General features: G+C 40.9%; 1 protein-coding gene across 1 annotated transcript in view; it reads right to left on the minus strand.

The window, feature by feature from the left end:
* Positions 1–5,027: 5,027 nt before the first annotated feature.
* LOC124167915 (tribbles homolog 3-like) overlaps positions 5,028–18,493 on the minus strand; it is a 72,145-nt gene continuing 58,679 nt past the window's right edge. The window contains exons 4-5 of the mRNA XM_046545980.1: positions 6,943–7,233; positions 5,028–5,945 (exon numbers count right to left, since the gene is read on the minus strand). Of these exons, the coding sequence (XP_046401936.1) occupies positions 5,642–5,945; positions 6,943–7,233 (595 nt within the window). The 3' untranslated portion in view covers positions 5,028–5,641. The remainder of the gene's footprint in view (positions 5,946–6,942; positions 7,234–18,493) is intronic.

An 18,493-nucleotide genomic window follows, 5' to 3' on the forward strand; every position in this document is an offset into this window, starting at 1 on the left:
GAAGAGGAAATCAGCGCCCGGCCCTGACGGCATCAGTAACCGCCTATTGCGCAACCTTCCAAATCCCATCTTTAAAATTTTGGCCCGGCTCTTCAATAGTTTACTTAAAATTTCATATTTTCCAACCGCATGGAAATTGGCAAAAGTTATCATGATTCCAAAACCCAATAAACCGGCTTCCCAACCGTCCTCATACCGCCCGATTAGCTTACTAAATACTTTCTCCAAACTATTCTAATCAATTATTCACATCCGTCTGCGCAACTTCGTTCATGACAATAATATTTTGCGACCCGAGCAAACTGGCTTTCGGAACAACACGTCCACAACCCATCAAGTGCTGCGACTAGTTGAAGACATCACTACTGGCTTCAATTCCAGGCTAATCTCGCACTGTGTGCTGCTCGACCTTGAAGCTGCCTTCGATCGAGTATGGACCCTGGGCCTAATCAAAAAACTTACCGACCTCAACCTTCCTCCTTACCTTACCAAAATCATTCAATCTTTTACCTCTGACCGATCATTCTTTGTCCAAATCAATTCCTCAGCATCCTTTTTCCAACCCATTTCATCCGGTGTCCCTCAAGGCGCAATCCTTTCCCCAATCCTATTTAACCTATATGTAAATGATACCCCTTCCCTTCCTCAAACCCGCTTGTATCAATACGCCGATGATACCACTCAGCTGGCCCAGGGATCCGATCCGTACAAAACGGCTGATATACTTCAAGATCACCTGGATGCCTATGAGGACTGGGCATCAGAATGGAAGCTTAGCGTCAATGCACAAAAATGCAACCACATCATCTTCAGCAGAAGACCATCTGCCGGAAAAAATTAAGATAAATGGTTCACAATGGTAATTTTTACGGCCTTATGAGGAATATTTTATTATTCATTCTACAAGCAATATTAATCCAATTAAGTAAAATGGATTTAACTTAAAGATTTCTGTGAGCTCTGGGGGGGGGGGGGTTATCCCCCAAAACCCCCCCCCCCTCGCTGCGCCACTGCATCATAGATTCAACTTTAAGGGCTTTTATAAAGAATTTAGTTGGACATTCGGAGGGGAAAGTAAAGCGAACCAATTTCCAGACGGGAAATACTCATCCATACGTGACAAATGAGGATGCCGTGCCTCAGGAATATCATAACATCATATCATTATCCTCATTAAACTCTATTCATAGGATCAGAAAAATCGTAATCTTATAGTTTGGTTGCCCTGAATTAGAAATAGGATTCTTGGAGACAGGACTCTGGAACTGAAAACCTCTCGTGCCCATGAGCAGCGGAGCATGTGTAGTATCCTGTTCAGCCACCTTTGGCGCTCCTACAGAAGTGACTTATGTTGTCTGAGGATATTTGATGGCATTCCTTACCTATTCTTCCCTAAAATCTTACCCTTGCCTTAAAAAAGCCCCTTAGATTATGATAAACTGCTTATCAATTTTTCCACAAGAAAACCATAAGAAACAGATGACTCTCTTACTTTGTGCTATCTGGGAAGTTCATGGCTCTAGGTGTGAGGCCTTTGCGGTTCAATCAAAATGACAATGAATGGGAGAAGAGACTTCCAAGACGTCACAACCAGTTGAGGACCCCAAACCAGTGCTAAAGTCACGCATAACAGTAAATTCTAAAAATTCAAGTATGTCTTATCACAGCGGTGAAATTCTCATTGATTGCCATTGGAAAAAACCCCTGAATCGAAATTTAAACCATAAAAGATATTCAAGGCTATTCACGTAGCATCATTAAAAAATAAAAATAACAGAGTTACACTGCAAATCAGACTCATTTCGCCCATGGTTATTGTATTCGGTTCTTCACTCTCTGCTGCATCTTGGAGGTATGCAATACCCACATCTCAGCGATAATCCATCTGAGGTATGATATGCATGACAAGTGGCTTTTAGATACATAACTATTCATCTGATATTTTTAAAAATTACTATTTAGGATGGTGAAAAAATACTTTCATTGGAGATGGTCACAATATTGCCATCATTTAAATTTTTTTCAGAAATTACAGGGGTACAGATGGTGTGGAATGTAGCTGTTAACGTAGAGGTAAATAGGTGTAACTCCAATCTCCCCAGTCCATATAAGCATCCATCCAGCTTACCACGCACTCCACAATTTGAGCGCTTCCCCATCCACCATGGCTACTGTTGAACGATCTTTCAGTACCCTTCAACGAGTAAAGAAAGACCTGGCTCAGAAGTACATAGGATGGGGGAGGAGAGATTGACTGGGTTGTTTGATCGCTATCATAACATCCATAGATAGTATCATCAGTTTGAAGATACAGGCTGTCTTTGTAAAGGGAAAAGCACAGGACGACCAAGAGTTAGCGATGAGACTGTTGAGCGAGTCAGAGAGTGGTTCACTCGTAGCCCAAGAAAATGAGTCCGGAAGGTTAGTCGTGAATAAGGAATTCCTGTGTCAACTGCTTGGAAAGTTTTAAGGAAATGCTTACAACTACGTCCTTACTGGTTACAATTATTACAGGCTCACGTTGCACACTAAACACGTAGCACAGTAACTTCAGATTCAGTCTTAGCAAACTGTAAAACATATAACGATTTCTGTTCACTAGTCACCATGTGTGCTACTACCACTTTCTAGCGGATTGCTGCAGAAACATTTCATGCACATGTGCATTAGTGCTAAATAGCAAAACTTTTTGAGATGCTCTTTCATTTAATATATCATTTATAACTGTAAGTATAATGTAGTAAATATTATTAAGCATTAAAACCCCGATATTCATTTATAAACACCCTATATTTTTAAAATTTTGGTTTCATTACCTGCCAAATGCTAAATTATTACGTCTTAAATAACCATGGATTACCCCCTCCCCGCTAGATTTAATCCTTAATTGGTTATGCCTATTATTTGTCCAAGTTAAGGCCTAACCACATCACAATAATCAGCTATTAAAACTGCCTATGGTGGGAAAATTTCCTTGGTTTGATAAGGTATCAATAATCCTTTTTTAAGCCAAGCGCTACCAGCTAGCAGGGTACTCTGCTACCTGCTAGCAGCCTGCATCGCAGAGGCGCACAATATCTTCGCCCCATCACCTCACACGGCAGTAGCGGGAACCAGACTGACATCACACGGGGTTTTCCCAGCATTCATACTTAGCCATCGCGTTTTCCTGCGCTTGAAAATTTTCACTTTTCATTTAATCGCGAAAAATAGATATCGTCATTTAAAAATCTAAAAGTGTGAAATACCTACTCCAGGAGTAATAATCTTTCGATATAGGCAATAAAAAATAATAGGAAACCACCCTATAGGCATTGGCTCATGGAATGGGAAATAAATCTAGGCTCATGGAAGGGAAATAAGGCATTTCCTGTTTTGAGAGGATTTTAACCACTTGTATGTTGGATGGGCATTTCAGATTTTTACATTTTTTGAAGAATTAATAATTACGGTACTGCAGAGAGCTTCCTCGATAGCACTTCCGTTATTTTTGAGGAAGATTCTGATTGAAGTCGCCTGTTATTCTTTGTGTTATATTTCAGTGCGCCCTGCAAATTAGGTTCATAGGTGGCTTCAGTCCAGGCAGATTGGTGGCTCCAAAGTTTTTTCATTTTTAGCATAGTGAATTGTTTCCTCATTTTTTTTAAATTCCTCATTGAATTGAAACCATGATAGGCTATAAAGTTTTTCATTTCAGCTTTCTTAGCAATAAAAAATTATTTTTCGTATCGTAATATTTGAATTTAGAATCTGAAGCTTGATTTTGATTTCATTCTCTAGCGAAAGCTCAAGTATCGGACCCATAACACTAAGACTTATGCTATTTATGGACCAAGTACAACTGTGAACAGTACCACCACCACTATAATAAACTATATGGATTGTAGCATAATAGATACAGTTCATTTCATACACTTTAGACTTGAGTTTTGGAGTTATCATCTACGAATAAAGACTATCATGAGAATCTTACGCTTGTGTCAAAACTAATGGGTTCGGATGAATGGTTGGTTATTTCCCACAGAATGCATTTTTACTAATTATTTATAAAATGATATTGGCATTGCAAATTTGTGGCAGCAATCTAGATTATTAGAATCCATTTATTTCATGTTTTATATTAACGTAATTCGCTTCTCTGAAGCATATTTTATATTTTCTACAACTACACTCATTGTGCCACATCCCATTCGTTCCCCAATGAAGCAAAGAAGCTATATAATGAAAGCATTGTGAGCATAACATTTTGAAAGATATCGACAAAAGCCATTAAAGATGTAATACCAATTGCATCTGTTACAGCACCTGTGATGGTATATTTTCCATCAGAAGTGAGGGTACCAAATAATGTTCAGGAAAACATAAAGAAGAAAATCCTGCAGTGAAGGATATTCATGCCATACACATGAACGATTACTAATCACATAGGAACAGTGGTAGTCAATGTCAAAAAAATGATCCTTAATAATCATAAAAGCAATATAAATCCCATTCCAAAAGCTGGCGTCTGCTGAGGATTTCAATCTGAATGTAAAATGAGTCTTCTAAATTAGCAGAAGTTTGTTAAGTTGATTTCCTCTGCAATTTAATGAATGTATCAACAAAATATTGGCCAAGTCTTTCCTCACTTTCAATAAATCTTATGACGAATAAATCTTACGATCTTACATTTTAAATGAAAACTTACAATGCTGACTCATTCTTTAGGTGAAAACAAAAGCTGCCATGTTTTATTTTGGCAGAGGTTCCACCGATAACTCACCCCAAGACATCCAACCAAAATTTGTGGTCTCCACTGATTTTCTGACCATTCTAAATGATCTAATTGCATGGCAAGACTGTAACCACAATGTTTTCTGTTCAGCAGAGTAAATTTGATGTGTTTCCGACTTGGTCTCAAGCTTTTATTTATGTGTAGTGACTATGAGTGCATATTTACTATCGGGCACCATGGCGCTGTGGTTCATAGAAGGGCACAGTGGTGAATTGAAGGGTGTTGCAACTAGATTGCCAGGGAAACACAAGACTTTTAAATAATTATATTTAATTACCTCCAAATTTCGTGAAAAAGGGGAAACTAAGAAGGTATTTACATAACAATCAATATGTACACACATCCAGTGGCGGATCCAGGATAGGGACGACAAGGGGGGGGGGGGGGTGTTAAGTGGTGGGTAACCTCCCAGCGGTAGTGGGGGTTTGAATAAAATGACCATTCCATCCTGTGTAAATTTGATACCCAAGGGGGGTACAGCCCCCTTAGTCCCCCCATAGATCTGCCACTGCACACATCACTTCTAAAAATGCACAATTTGAAGTCACTTGGAAAAGGAACCGTAGTCCACTCAGCATTCTGAGTGCCGGCGATGACAACATCAAATCGAAAGGCCACTGTCCTCAGTTTGATGCATTGGAGGTCCGTGCACACTAGCGATGCAAAGCCAACAAACTCTCAGACTCGTAAGGAGGCCTCTTCGGGGCCGGCGCGTGAGATCTGGCAACACTGGATCGGTGGGAATGAACTCGCCTGTCTGCCAACGAGCGCAAAGCCCGAACTCTGCCCGTTCATTCGGGACTGTGTTCAGACTGCCGGATTGAGGTTCTCTAGGCGTGCCTCCGCCCGTTGGCAGGCAGTGCGTCTCTAGGGTGAGCAGTCGGCCCCCGGCACTGCCTGGTCGCTGCCCTGTTGCTTGGAGCGGGGCGTGGATCGCACCACCTCCTCGTCGGCCGCATCGCAGTCCTCGTCGCGCGCACGGCCCGCCAGCGTGGCTGCCAGCCACGGGTGCAGCAGCACGTCTGCGGCGCTGGGCCGCTCCCCTGGCTCCCGACGCAGCAGGGAGCGGACGAGACAGCGCGCCCTCGCAGACAACGCCTCCGGCAGACCGAAGCGCCCTCGGCTGATGCGGGCAAACAAAGAAGCGTGCTCCCCACCGCTGAAAGGGTACCTGAGAATCACAACAGGTGAGAATTTAGAGAAAGATTTAACACTTAAGGGATAATTAGGGTCTGGGGCGTGAAGAAAATTTTAGCACATACTCGAAGCCAACTTTCATTGTTCTGCGGAACCAGCAGCAACTGCCGCAAACACGGTTTTGAAATTGAGATGGTTCGTTAATTGGCCGCATCAAAGATTTCGGGTCGAGCAGATTGAATTGTTTATATATACGAGTTTTTATTCATTCAAATTTTGGAACATTCAACTGTTTAAATTACTTGCATAGCGTAAACAATTTAATTCAAAGGTTTAAAAAAAATAATATCCAACTTGGTTCTAGAGGTTCAAAGTCATTCAGACATTCTTTCATATTTTAATTTTTAACATTTACTTTTTAAACAATTTTACTGTGGATAATCAAATGTCAAGGATTAAAAATTACTGCAAATTTAGCTTCAGGGGATCAATAGCATCATTATCCCCCATGCAAACAGATATTTTGTATTTTTAACTCTTCAAAATTCAATGCTTTAAATAATATGGTAGCATACATGGGAATGCCATTGAAAAATAACACTGATTTTAGATTCAGCGCAATAACACCATTCAGATTTAGCTGTTTTGATTTATATATTCGTCAGAAAACTCAACTGTTTATATTTTTGTATATTGTATACAACAACGGTAAGAGTGATTAAATTGTTGCTAATTGCGATCATCTCGAAATAGTGGTTTTGATTAGTTTTAAAATAGGAAAATTTCATTGTTTAAATAATTTGCGTAGAAAAAAATGGAGGTCAAAGGTATATCTTCTAATATATAAAATTCTTGTGTCTCTTTTCACTGTTGCGCGGATTTACAAAAGGATTATTAGCCGTTGGCAATTTTTGCGATTGCACGAACGTGTGCGTACATTTTTCAACAATGCGTTATATTTTTAAGATGCAGGCGGGGACCCTGGTTGCATGCTGGTGATTGGGTTCACACCCTAGAGGTTAACACCCTACCTGCCCACGAGCATCGTATACAAGACGACTCCTAAGCTCCACATGTCCGCTGCTCGGCCAGAATACTTCTCGCCGCTCCTCAGCACCTCCGGAGGCACGTACGCGGGGCAGCCGCGCTTCTCCAACAGCCGGTCATCGTCCTCCTGCTCCCAAGAGCCGCGCCCGGGCGCCGCGTAGGATGACGGGAAGGCGGGGGAGTAGTCTGCGAAGGCCTCATCCCCGAAGCCAGCGCCGACAGTGTCAGAACCCACAACCACGGCGTCCTCCAGGGACTCCAGTCGGAGGTGCGTCCTGCAAGACAAAAGAGAACTTGCTCATCTGAGGGAACAACTGGCATCGGTACCAACCAACACCACTTCATTGGCCACCCTCCCTACTCAAACCAGCATCATCCGCCTATGAAAAAAAAACCCTCGATTGGAGGTGAATACCGGCAATAGTGCCTCATAAATAGTTACGGATGATGTTGGCAAATCCATCAAATAAAATTTGTAGTTATTCTCCCGTCCTTGTTATTTTGCCAAATAGTGTAGTGTCTCTTTGACATGCGCGGACGTGGAGCTTGTAAAGAATCTAAACACTCAATTGAATAACGCCCCGTGGTAATTCCCCTTTGTGCTCATGTCCATGAGTCAGCACTATTGTTCTGCCCACTGCCAAGGATATCTAAACGTTGTGCTGAACGGGGAAGATTTTATGAATTGAGATGTTTCCAATGCATTTCCTTTTTTAGTGTCAACTCAAGTTATTTCAGGATGAAATAAATTCTCAATAATAGTCACTGATTACCCATTTTGGAAATGCATCAAGTCGCATTTCCGTTACAGGCATAACGGCCGAAAATGGAAAAATCCCATTGGCATCCATTTCTCCAACAGGAATACCTAGACTCATCTAATTATTTATTAAATACGTGATTACCAACTAAAGAGACTCATGCGTCGCTGAATTTCGTTCCTTCACCCATTTCTTGAGCCCACAGCTGGAAGTCCGAATAGCCTTCTTTGAGCATAGCATTCTCCTGGAAATCATCAGATCTTACTTCACTTCTTGAGCTATTTGCGGCAACGGCCATTTTGCAGGTAAGTTGATGACGTCTTCGACGAGCGGATTGCAGAGTATCAGCTACGCCTCATACTGCCGTTGTTGGTTGTCAATTCAACTGATTAAAATCGTTTCCATCTACAAAAGGCAATTATTCCTTAAAAAAATAAGAAGCCGAAATCATAACGACGCACAGTGGTCCAAAGGTCCCAAATATAAGGCTGAGTCACAAACATGAACTTCCTTTACGGAAAATTTGACTGGTAGGCTTTATTTGGAAGATCTCGGATACTTCTCATAGCAACAATGATAAGCAACAGGTTCCTGGGAATACACTATTCATCACTGTCACGTCTCAAAGAAATCGCACTCAAAACTGCCGGCATATACTACATTCGCGGATAAATAAGCCTCCACATCTGAGGGCTACGTAGGTAATCAATGGCATTACTCTTTACTGAGCTATGTACACTGGAAACAGGAAAAATAATACACTATTTAAAAAATTTAATGTTTACGAATGAGTAATTTTCGTATTTTAACCAATTTATAGGATGTATTGAGAACATGTAGTAACGAAAGTAAAATGCCAGTAATCAATAAAAGTTCCGTATGGTTTAAGCTACTTCTTTCTTTTCAAAAACAACTAATTCAGGTTATTCTCCACATTTTGAGCTTTAAAATGCGCATTGATACCGAGAAAAGTTTGCGGATGCGCATGTAATGCTTGAAAAAACGAAGGTCTCCATCATATTGATTATTACATAACTTGCGAGTTGCTATCTAATGAGATGCACGTTGCACATAATATTCACGTATCAAGCCACTAATGTAAAAACATAGACACAATAAAAAAGAAACACTCACAGGAAAAATAAAACTTGGAGCTTTCGAGGTTGTAATCTCTTCCTCAACTAAAGGGAAATAAGCTCTTATAAAAAAATTTTTTTTAAAAACCAGCCTTTATATTTAGATTACAGGGGATGAGCAACGTTTATATATAACACAAATCAAAAAAACTCAGTGACCCCGAAAAACCAAAAGTGACGTATAAAAAAAGTCACTATATTTATTAAATTTTCAGTGAATGGTAAGCCCCCGATGTTTCAAAATGCCACCCCTATGCTTTTAAATTGTCAAAAGATGGGAAATTTTATGGTGGATAACTTTTACTGTGGTCGCAAAACACGAAAATCGACCATTTGGAACTTCTTAGATCAAAAACATGTTTTGGGGGGCTATAGGTTGACTGGGGGGTGGTTAAAGGGGGGTTGGAGAGAAAAAGTTATATTTTCATGTATTGTCATCGGAAATGAAGAAGTGTGCAAAATTTCAGCGTTTTTGCTTCACAGGAAGTGAGTCAAATTTGAGTTACAAGATTTGTACCAGACAAACAGACAAACAAACAGACAAACAGACAGGTTGGTGAGTTGATATAAAGACTGGAAAAAGGGATTTTTTGTGTCTATGTATTTACATTAGTGACTTGATACGTGAAATATATGGATTCCGTAGGTCCCTTTTCTGCGCCCAAACACTGACGCGGCGAAATAGGCCAAATCACCATGCTTTCTACATCATCATAGGATATTGTAATATGCATTTGGAACTCTATACGTGATAAAATCACAATGGCAACACATGCCCGAGTTATAAATAGAGTCAAAATGTTGGCAAATATTACTGAAAATTACAGCGACATATTACTCGGCGTTGGATGGATTTAACCGAATGAATAGAAGCAGGAACGGGCGAACTTCATCCTGCGAGATAGACTGCCCACCAACGGGAGCGTGCAATGCTCGACAGCAGAAAACAAGGAGGAGTCGTACGTCTCGTGGCGGACACGCGTGCGGTTGTAGCGTGTCCGTGATTAATAGCAGATTGGCCCTCTTGCCAGCGGACCTCCAATAATTGGGATCGACAGCGACACTAGTTCAGAATATGGTATGTTCCAGACTATATGCCACAATTTCTTTAGAAGGGTGGAGGCCAGGTAGATGACGAGTGTTCAGTTTTCAGATGTAGCAACTACTCGTAACCTACTCATTGCTTTCTGTAAGCAATGGCTACTTTTCTGCACCTACCCCACAACCGGAGCACGAGATTTAAAAAACACTCGCAGTGTGAACGAATGCATCCCAAGGCGCATAACTTCACGAAGTGACGATAGTGAGCGCTGTATTCCAAACGGTAATAGGGAATGAGAAAATGAGAAAATTAATAATTTGGGCTGTATTACGCCAGTCGATTTAAAACCATACTGCACACATCCCACTTTCTATGAATGACGGAAAAAGGAACGAATAAATAATAAGTGAAAATGGGAAAAAAGTGTGGTTTCCTATTATTTTTTTATTGCCTAAATCGAAAGATTATTACTCCCGGAATACGTATTTCACGCTTTTAGATTTTTTAAATGACGATATCTATTTTTCGCGATCAAATGAAAAGTGACAATTTTCAATGGCGCGAAAACGCGACGGCTAAGTATGAATGATGGGAAAAGCCCGTGTGACGTCATTCTGGTTCCCGCTGTCGCCGTGGGAGGTGACCTTGGGGCGAAGCTTTGAGCGCTGATACGATGCAGGCTGCTAGCAGGTAGCGCTTGACTTAAAAGAGGATTATTAATACCTTATCAAACAAAGGAAACTTTCCGACCATGGGCAGTTTCAATGGGTGATTACTAAGAGATGGGTCCCTAAGATATGTGCCTCGTGCATGTATTGGTAATCTCAGACGATGTAAAACTCCTATCTACTCGTATAGAAACTATGTCCCTGTGACGTCACGTGGAGTGGCATCGCTTGGATGGAAATCTGGCCTTTTTCAAATGCGGTTAAAATTGACCATTGCCATTCGTCTAAACCGATATTTCTAAAACAAAATAATTTGTATATTATGAATACACTAATGGTGGTTAACGAATCGCAATCAACGCCTTTCGTTTTCTTTGATGAAGGAAACTACCCTATTGTTCATAGTTTGCCTGAGAACCAAGTATCTGTGATGAAATGTTGACCCAACGGTGCGGTAGCAAGATCAGGAAAATGAGAGAGGGGTGTGGGTGTGAACTAGGGTGCCTCGCTCGTTCGCCACTCCTTTTCGGAGCGAATCGCAACGTCCGGCAAAAGATGCGCACCCGGATGTGTTATTGCGAATGTGATTTTTACAAATCTGTTAATATCTTCTGCTCGCCATTTTGATAATTGAAATTTGGTTCAAGCAAGGAATTTTTGCAATGGGGTATAACTTTGGACTTCAATTGATATTTTAGACTAAAAACGTCAGCTGATATTGCTTTTTTATTATCGAGAAAATGACATGTAATCGTGTCCCCGAAAGCAGTTTTGTGGGGTAGGCAACACGTAACCTCATTTTACGCAATACACGCGATAAATGACGCCAAATAGAGATGTTTTCAGTCAAAACGTGGAAATTATGTCGAGGGTAGTCCTATTTCCCCACATGTATACGTAATATTTTTTATCATATAAACATGATAATAAAATAAGTGGGAAAAGTTCATGCTTACTGTTCTATCCAATTCCTCAGTGATAATCCCATATAAACTATATAACATGCAAGAAAAAAGAATTTCAAAGCAATACTGTCGAGCATCACATCTTTTTAAATATAATGTTTTTGTTAAAACCTCGAATAATACACAAATGATAAACTAAAGCAACTTATCAATAAATTTAGATATATAAACTGCAAAAAATAAGCAATTATTAGGTAGGAGTCAAAATGACTCCATTCGCAGTTCTGGGAGGGGTGTCAAGACCGATATTCCTAGTGTTAAGAAGGTATTCTCTGAAGTTTCTTTTTCGTTATGCGCCTTTTGGAAAAAAGCGTCTATTCCAGCAGTAATCCAAACCATATACTTCACGCTGCATGATAAATACAATCGGGAAAAGAAAATCCCGAAGAGTAAAAGGAAAGTCCAGAATATTAAGGATGACTTGTTGAAATCTTATTAACGAAACCATTTGACAAAGCCTTTTGAAAATGTGACACATAGCAAATTGGGTAGTTTCCTTCATCAAAGAAAACGAAAGTCATTGATTGCGATTCGTTACCCACCATTCGTGTATACATAATATACAAATTATTTCGTTTTAGAAATCCCAGTTTAGGCGAATGGCAATGGTCAATTTTAACCCGCATTTGAAAAAGGTAAGATTGGCGCTCATGCGATGCTACTCCACATGACGTCACAGGGTCCTAGTTTCTATACGAGTGGATAGGAGTTTTACATCGTCTGAAATTATCAATGCATGCATGTGGCACAGAGCTCAGGGACACATCTCTTAGTAATCACCAATTAAAACTTCCCATGGTCGGAAAGTTTCCTTCGTTTGATAAGGTATTAATAATCCTCTTTTAAGCCAAGCGCTATCTGCTAGCAAGGTATTCTGCTACCTGCTAGCAGCCTGCATCGTATCAGCGCTCAAAGCCTCTCCCCAAGGTCACCTCCCACGGCGGCAGCGAGAACCAGAATGACGTCACACGGGCTTTTCCCACCATTCATACTTAGCCGTCACGTTTCCGCGCGCTTGAAAATTTTCACTTTTTATTTAATTGCGAAAAATAGATGTCGTCATTTAAAAGTGTACAAGTGTGAAATGGGTACTCCAGGAGTAAAAAATCTTTCGATTTAGGCAATAAAAAATAATAGGAAACCACCCTATTTCTTCGAAGTTACATACCTACGTTCGCGGAATCGAGGAAGACAGAGCAGTGAAACCACCTTGAAGCATGGATGGCGCAGATCTGCGAGGAACATCAAGAGCAAATAACGACTCCTAAGATGTGACAATTTAACCTTTTTCAATTGATGGTAGGTATGCCGTACAACTTCCTTAATGAGTTACAAAAGGAGTAGGCTGGAATTCGATAAATCTTACCAGAATTGAGTTTGGGAAAAAAGTTTCTGCTGTACATCTGCAACGAGTTGAAGATTGCATCGTTATTCAGGTTCACGACTACAACGAACGATGGCAAGGAAGGCAAGGACGATGAAATTCAACACATTGAAAATATCGGTCACGATTTACATTTATAAATTGCGTAAAATAATAATGGCGCTTTTACAACTTTTTATTTGTTGCTTATCGGAGAAAAATATTTTGCACTTTCAGAGGCTATGGATTTCGTTAATTTGGAATTTTCAGACTTAGAGGACTTTATGGCTTGGATATTTCGGTTGGGACTTTATCACACACAACCAAATTAACACATGGAAATTATTTCCGCCGATCGCATGTGAAATGCTCGATGTGAATCACTCGTAACCACGGAAACGACAACTGGAAACTCCAGTAAATAGCGGCCTACATCACGTGATACATATTAAACTTAACCATTTGGTTCTGCCCGAGCGCGCTATTGTACATATTTCCTCTGAGGTTGTTATCATTAGGCATTTTAACAGAGGAGCGAGAGTTGCTAAGCAGGGACTAATGTAAGATGTTTTCCCTAGCACCGCAACAACAGTATAAGATAGAACGAGTATATTGGCGCTTGAATTCACCAAGCGGGTATTCAGGGGGGTGGGAACATTTTTGTGTCACGTGTGATCGCGTGTTGCGTCCATAAGTGGTTTAAAAAGCGAAAAAAAAACACTAATAATATCGTTTAAATGGATGAAATAGACAGAGGGTACGCTCCTTCGCTCTCAACAATGCTTAACGTCGTCTTAGTAACCACGATGATATAAGCGTCGAGAGATTTGTTTTGATTTTAATCTTTACGTAATGGAGAGAAATATGAAATTAATGACAGATGAACTTGTGAAATATCGGTGATTTTTCGTATTTTGACCCTTACCCTAGAATTGTAGCTCTTCCCTTACTGATTATGAATGTTTGAAACCAACAAACTTAAATTAAAACAGCTATTTTTTTAATTATCGGACTGAGACCAATTTATGCAAATACCCAGCCGATAAAGTTAATTTCGAAGTCATAAATCCAAAAATTCGTGGATCTGTTAAATATTATCACCTTTCAAGTGAGAGAAGGCACCACAAACGCTCTTTCCCCAAAAATCCAGCATTTGCATATTCCTTGAGGTATATTTATAAAAAATTAACAAAACTATACTCATGATACTCATGTTCATCTTATTCATAACTATATGAACGCGGAATAAATGAATGAGCAGGAATGCGGGGGACGATCGCTGCTGCCACCATGCGACGAGAGCGCGAATGAATACGCGGTTGGCCAATTTTTGGATGTTTGCGAAAGCGGCCTTGCTAGCTCACCTCGAAGGCGATAGAGAGGTGAGGCCTTGGGGAGGACTCCCCCCGTTAAAGCTGCTGCTGCTGCCGCTGCCGCCAGTTGGTCGCATTTTAATCACCTTCCAAAAAAAATGCACGCAAGGCTATACGCAATGTAGTATGGTCAGGCTAAGCACTGAAAAGTTATGAATTCCATAAACTACATGGCGAATGTAAAGCTTGAATCACACGATCATTTTTTTCAGAGCGAAAGTGATCACTATCGCGATCACTAGTGATCACTCGCAAAATGATCATCGCCGGCAATTGTTTTTCGCAATCGCGATGAGGATTCCCATCGCTATTTTTCATCACTCGTCCGGTCGCTTTTTCCGTCGCTAAAACCGTCCCTAAAACCCTATATCAGCCAATCAGAACGCATGACCGTATAGTGTGATAGCAGCGCAGCGTTTAACAATTGTGGGAACGACATAGATAAACAAACACGCTATACATTTTCGTGATGCGGGTCCCATGACAACGAGCTGTGATATCGGAAATGATGCGAAAAGCGACGGCGGGAGTGACCGTGTGATTCAGAAAAATGATCACTAGAGCGATCGCTTTTCGCGACAGGAAAAGTGATCGCGATAGTGATCACTTTCGCGACGAAAAAAAATGATTCAGTCTTAAGCATATCTCGAAAACGTAAATTGCAGACATAAATTACACACTTTCAGCGATTCAACGCGCAGCAGAGCGCTAACACCCATTACGATACCACACTCCGGTTAACAGCCAAATTATTTTCCATTTCCTCGTGGAATTCGGATGGCTATGCTGACAGCGCCACGAGTGGTGACTTGGGTAAACCCATTCAATGCGCAATGGGTTAAAACACTTTAATGGACAATCCTCCATCGGGCGAGGCAAACCTTCGAACACGATACGAGAATATGCTCCGCAAACACAATAGGGTAGTTCCCTTCATCAAAGAAAACGAAAGGCATTGATTGCGATTCGTTACCCACCATTAGTTTATTCATAATATACAAATTATTTGGTTTTAGAAATCCCAGTTTAGGCGAATGGCAATGGTCAATTTTAACGTCATTTGAAAAAGGCCAGATTGGCGCCCATGCGATGCCACTCCACGTGACGTCACAGGGACCTAGTTTCTTTACGAGTAGATGGGAGTTTTACATCGTCTGAGATTACCAATGCATGCATGAGGCACATATCTTAGGGAAACGTCTCTTAATAATCAGCTATTAAAACTGCCTATGGTGGGAAAATTTCCTTGGTTTGATAAGGTATCAATAATCCTTTTTTAAGCCAAGCGCTACCAGCTAGCAGGGTACTCTGCTACCTGCTAGCAGCCTGCATCGCAGAGGCGCACAATATCTTCGCCCCATCACCTCATACGGCAGTAGCGGGAACCAGACTGACGACACAGGGGGTTTTCCCAGCATTCATACTTAGCCGTCGCGTTTTCGCGCGCTTGAAAATTTTCACTTTTCATTTAATCGCGAAAAATCGTCATTTAAAAATCTAAAAGCGTGAAATGCGTACTCCAGGAGTAATAATCTTTCAATTTAGGCAATAAAAAATAATAAGAAACCACCCTATTGCTTCGAAAAAACCTACCTACATGGAGCAGTGCCGCCTGGAGCACACACATGGAGTTGCCTCGCTGCAATCCGAAACGACTGGTGTCATGTCACAGAGTAAAGATATAAAGAGAGGACATACAAGGAGAATACACCACTATAATCCTGTAACGGGAATTTCGTCGGACGGCCATCTTGACAATCAGTTAAATACCCGCCAAATGTGAAATAGCTCAAACGTGTTTGCCGCAGATTAAGTATAGCTATAGAGTGTTATTGCTTGGCTTGGATGATTTCAGCAGGGGATTGCTTAATAAGGTGTAATTAGATGCTCTGTTCACTTAACTAGCCGTGCTTGGTTATCACTCCACTCAGAACTCAGCACTTGTCACGAAAAAAAACCTCTTCAATTACCAGCAACGAATCCATTTACGTATATGCATCCTCGGATTGTACATGCACGGCAAGGAATCACCCATTCCCATTAGTGCCCATGTCGGCACTAATGATGCCTCCGAACGCAGAGCTGATGAGATCTTAAATTCCTTCAGGGATCTAAGCTCGGAAGTGGAACGCGTTCGGAGGGGCACTGGTGTCGATATGCGACTGTCCATCTGTAGCATTGTTCCACGGACGGACTGCGGCCCTCGAGTTTGGGACAGGATTTCCTGGATCAACAAGAGGCTGTGGGAACTCTGTGTGAGCATTGGAGCAGAGTTTGTGGATCTTCGGCCGGTGCTTAGATCGTGCCGGGCTCCCCTCAATTCGTCTGGGGTGCATTATTCCAAAGAGGCGTCGGAACGGGTGGCTCGTAGGATTTTTGAGCACTGTAGGTATTTTTTAGACTAGAGGGTAGGTCATCTAGCGGGGTTATCAAAGATTTAATTGAACGTAGCCTCCGAGGAAATCCGCAATGCGAAATTTACAAGAAAGTAAGCTTAGAAGCGTTAACGCCGGACAATAGCGTCATAATTCCCAAAACGCGGGCTCCAGAGAAAGAAAAAATATCAAATATTATTAGTACTGCCAATAAAATTCTCCCGCTGAGTATACAAAAGCCTAGAAAAGAACCAACCGAAACTCTAACTACAAAATATGACATTAACCTTGTTGTAGTTAATTGCCGTAGTGTAAAAAACAAGCGCGCCGAAATCGAGCATATTTTTCAGGACGCAGACGTGGTCATGGGGACAGTGAGCTGGCTTACGGAAGATATAAGCGACAGCGAAGTTTTTCCTCCAGAATATAAAATTTACAGATGCGATCGACGCAATAGAACAGGTGGCGGAGTTTTTATTGCAGTTAAATCCCATTTACAAAGCGCCGCCCACGAAATAATTGACAACGAAATTGAAAGCGTATGGTGTACAATTAAACAACGAAACAAAAGGAGTATTCATGTTTGCTCTTTTTATAGACCGCCGAACTCCGAAGTCGATATTATGTACCTTCTAGAAAATCAAATATCCGCATTTACTCAAAGAGACAGTAAAGGTGTAATAGTAATCGGGGGAGATTTTAATCTTCCATCCATAAACTGGGATACTTACACTGTAAAACCGAATTCAAGGAATAAAGAAATCAGCGAGGTATTACTCAACATACTTGCAAATCACTCTCTCGCCCAAGTAGTTGACAAACCTACGAGAGGAAACAAGCTATTAGACCTTTTAGCAGTAAGCCATCATAAGTTGATAAAACAAGTCGATATTATTGACGGTATAAGCGACCACAGAGTAATCTTTGCGACGTTAAAAGTTGATGTGGTGTCAGCCGTAAAACCAAAACGCAATATTTACCTATTCGATAAATGTAACTTCACTAAATTTGGCGAGATGCTTAATGACTCCTACAAAAAATTCGTTGTTACATCAAAGGACCAAAGCACAGATGTAATATGGACACGTTTCTTAGAAATTCTGCGCCAAGGAATCAACGAACATATTCCGCAAAAACTGAAATGTGATAATAAGGAACCTCGCTGGTACAATAACGATGTCAGAAGAGAACTTAGGAAACAGAGAAAACTATACAACTTGTACAGAAAGTCCATCACGTCTCGTAATAAATCGAAGGAACTTGAAGCTAAAGAAAGTTACGCTGCTCAACGCTCAATAACCAAGAAATCAATGCGAACTGCAATGCGAAAGTTTAAGAAAAAAGTACTTGGTGAATTACTCGAAGAAAATCCGAAATCCTTTTGGTCGTACGCGAGAGAGCTTCAGGGAAAACATTCAACCGTAGATTCGTTATTTGATAAAGATGGTAAACTTGTCACCGAAAATATTGGCAAAGCTAACACTTTAAATGCCCACTTCGAAAGTGTATACACTACTGACGATACTCAATTCAATGTAGACATCCCATATACTGAGGATTTGATGGAAGAAATATCTATAAAACGTGATAGGATAACTAAACAACTACAATCGATTAAGAATAGTAAATCTCCGGGTCCGGAGGGAATACCCGCGCGTGTCCTCAAAGAGTTAGCTCCACAGATCGCGCCTTACTTAGAGATCATATTCAAGAAGTCACTCTCTGAAGGGAAGTTACCGCCCGACTGGAAAATTGCAAGCGTTACACCCATTTTCAAAAAGGGAAACAGAAATGACCCAGGCAACTACCGGCCAATTTCACTAACATCAATTATAGGCAAGATACTTGAACA

The sequence above is a fragment of the Ischnura elegans genome, chromosome 11 (assembly GCF_921293095.1).
Source record: "Ischnura elegans chromosome 11, ioIscEleg1.1, whole genome shotgun sequence".
NCBI lineage: Eukaryota > Metazoa > Arthropoda > Insecta > Odonata > Coenagrionidae > Ischnura > Ischnura elegans.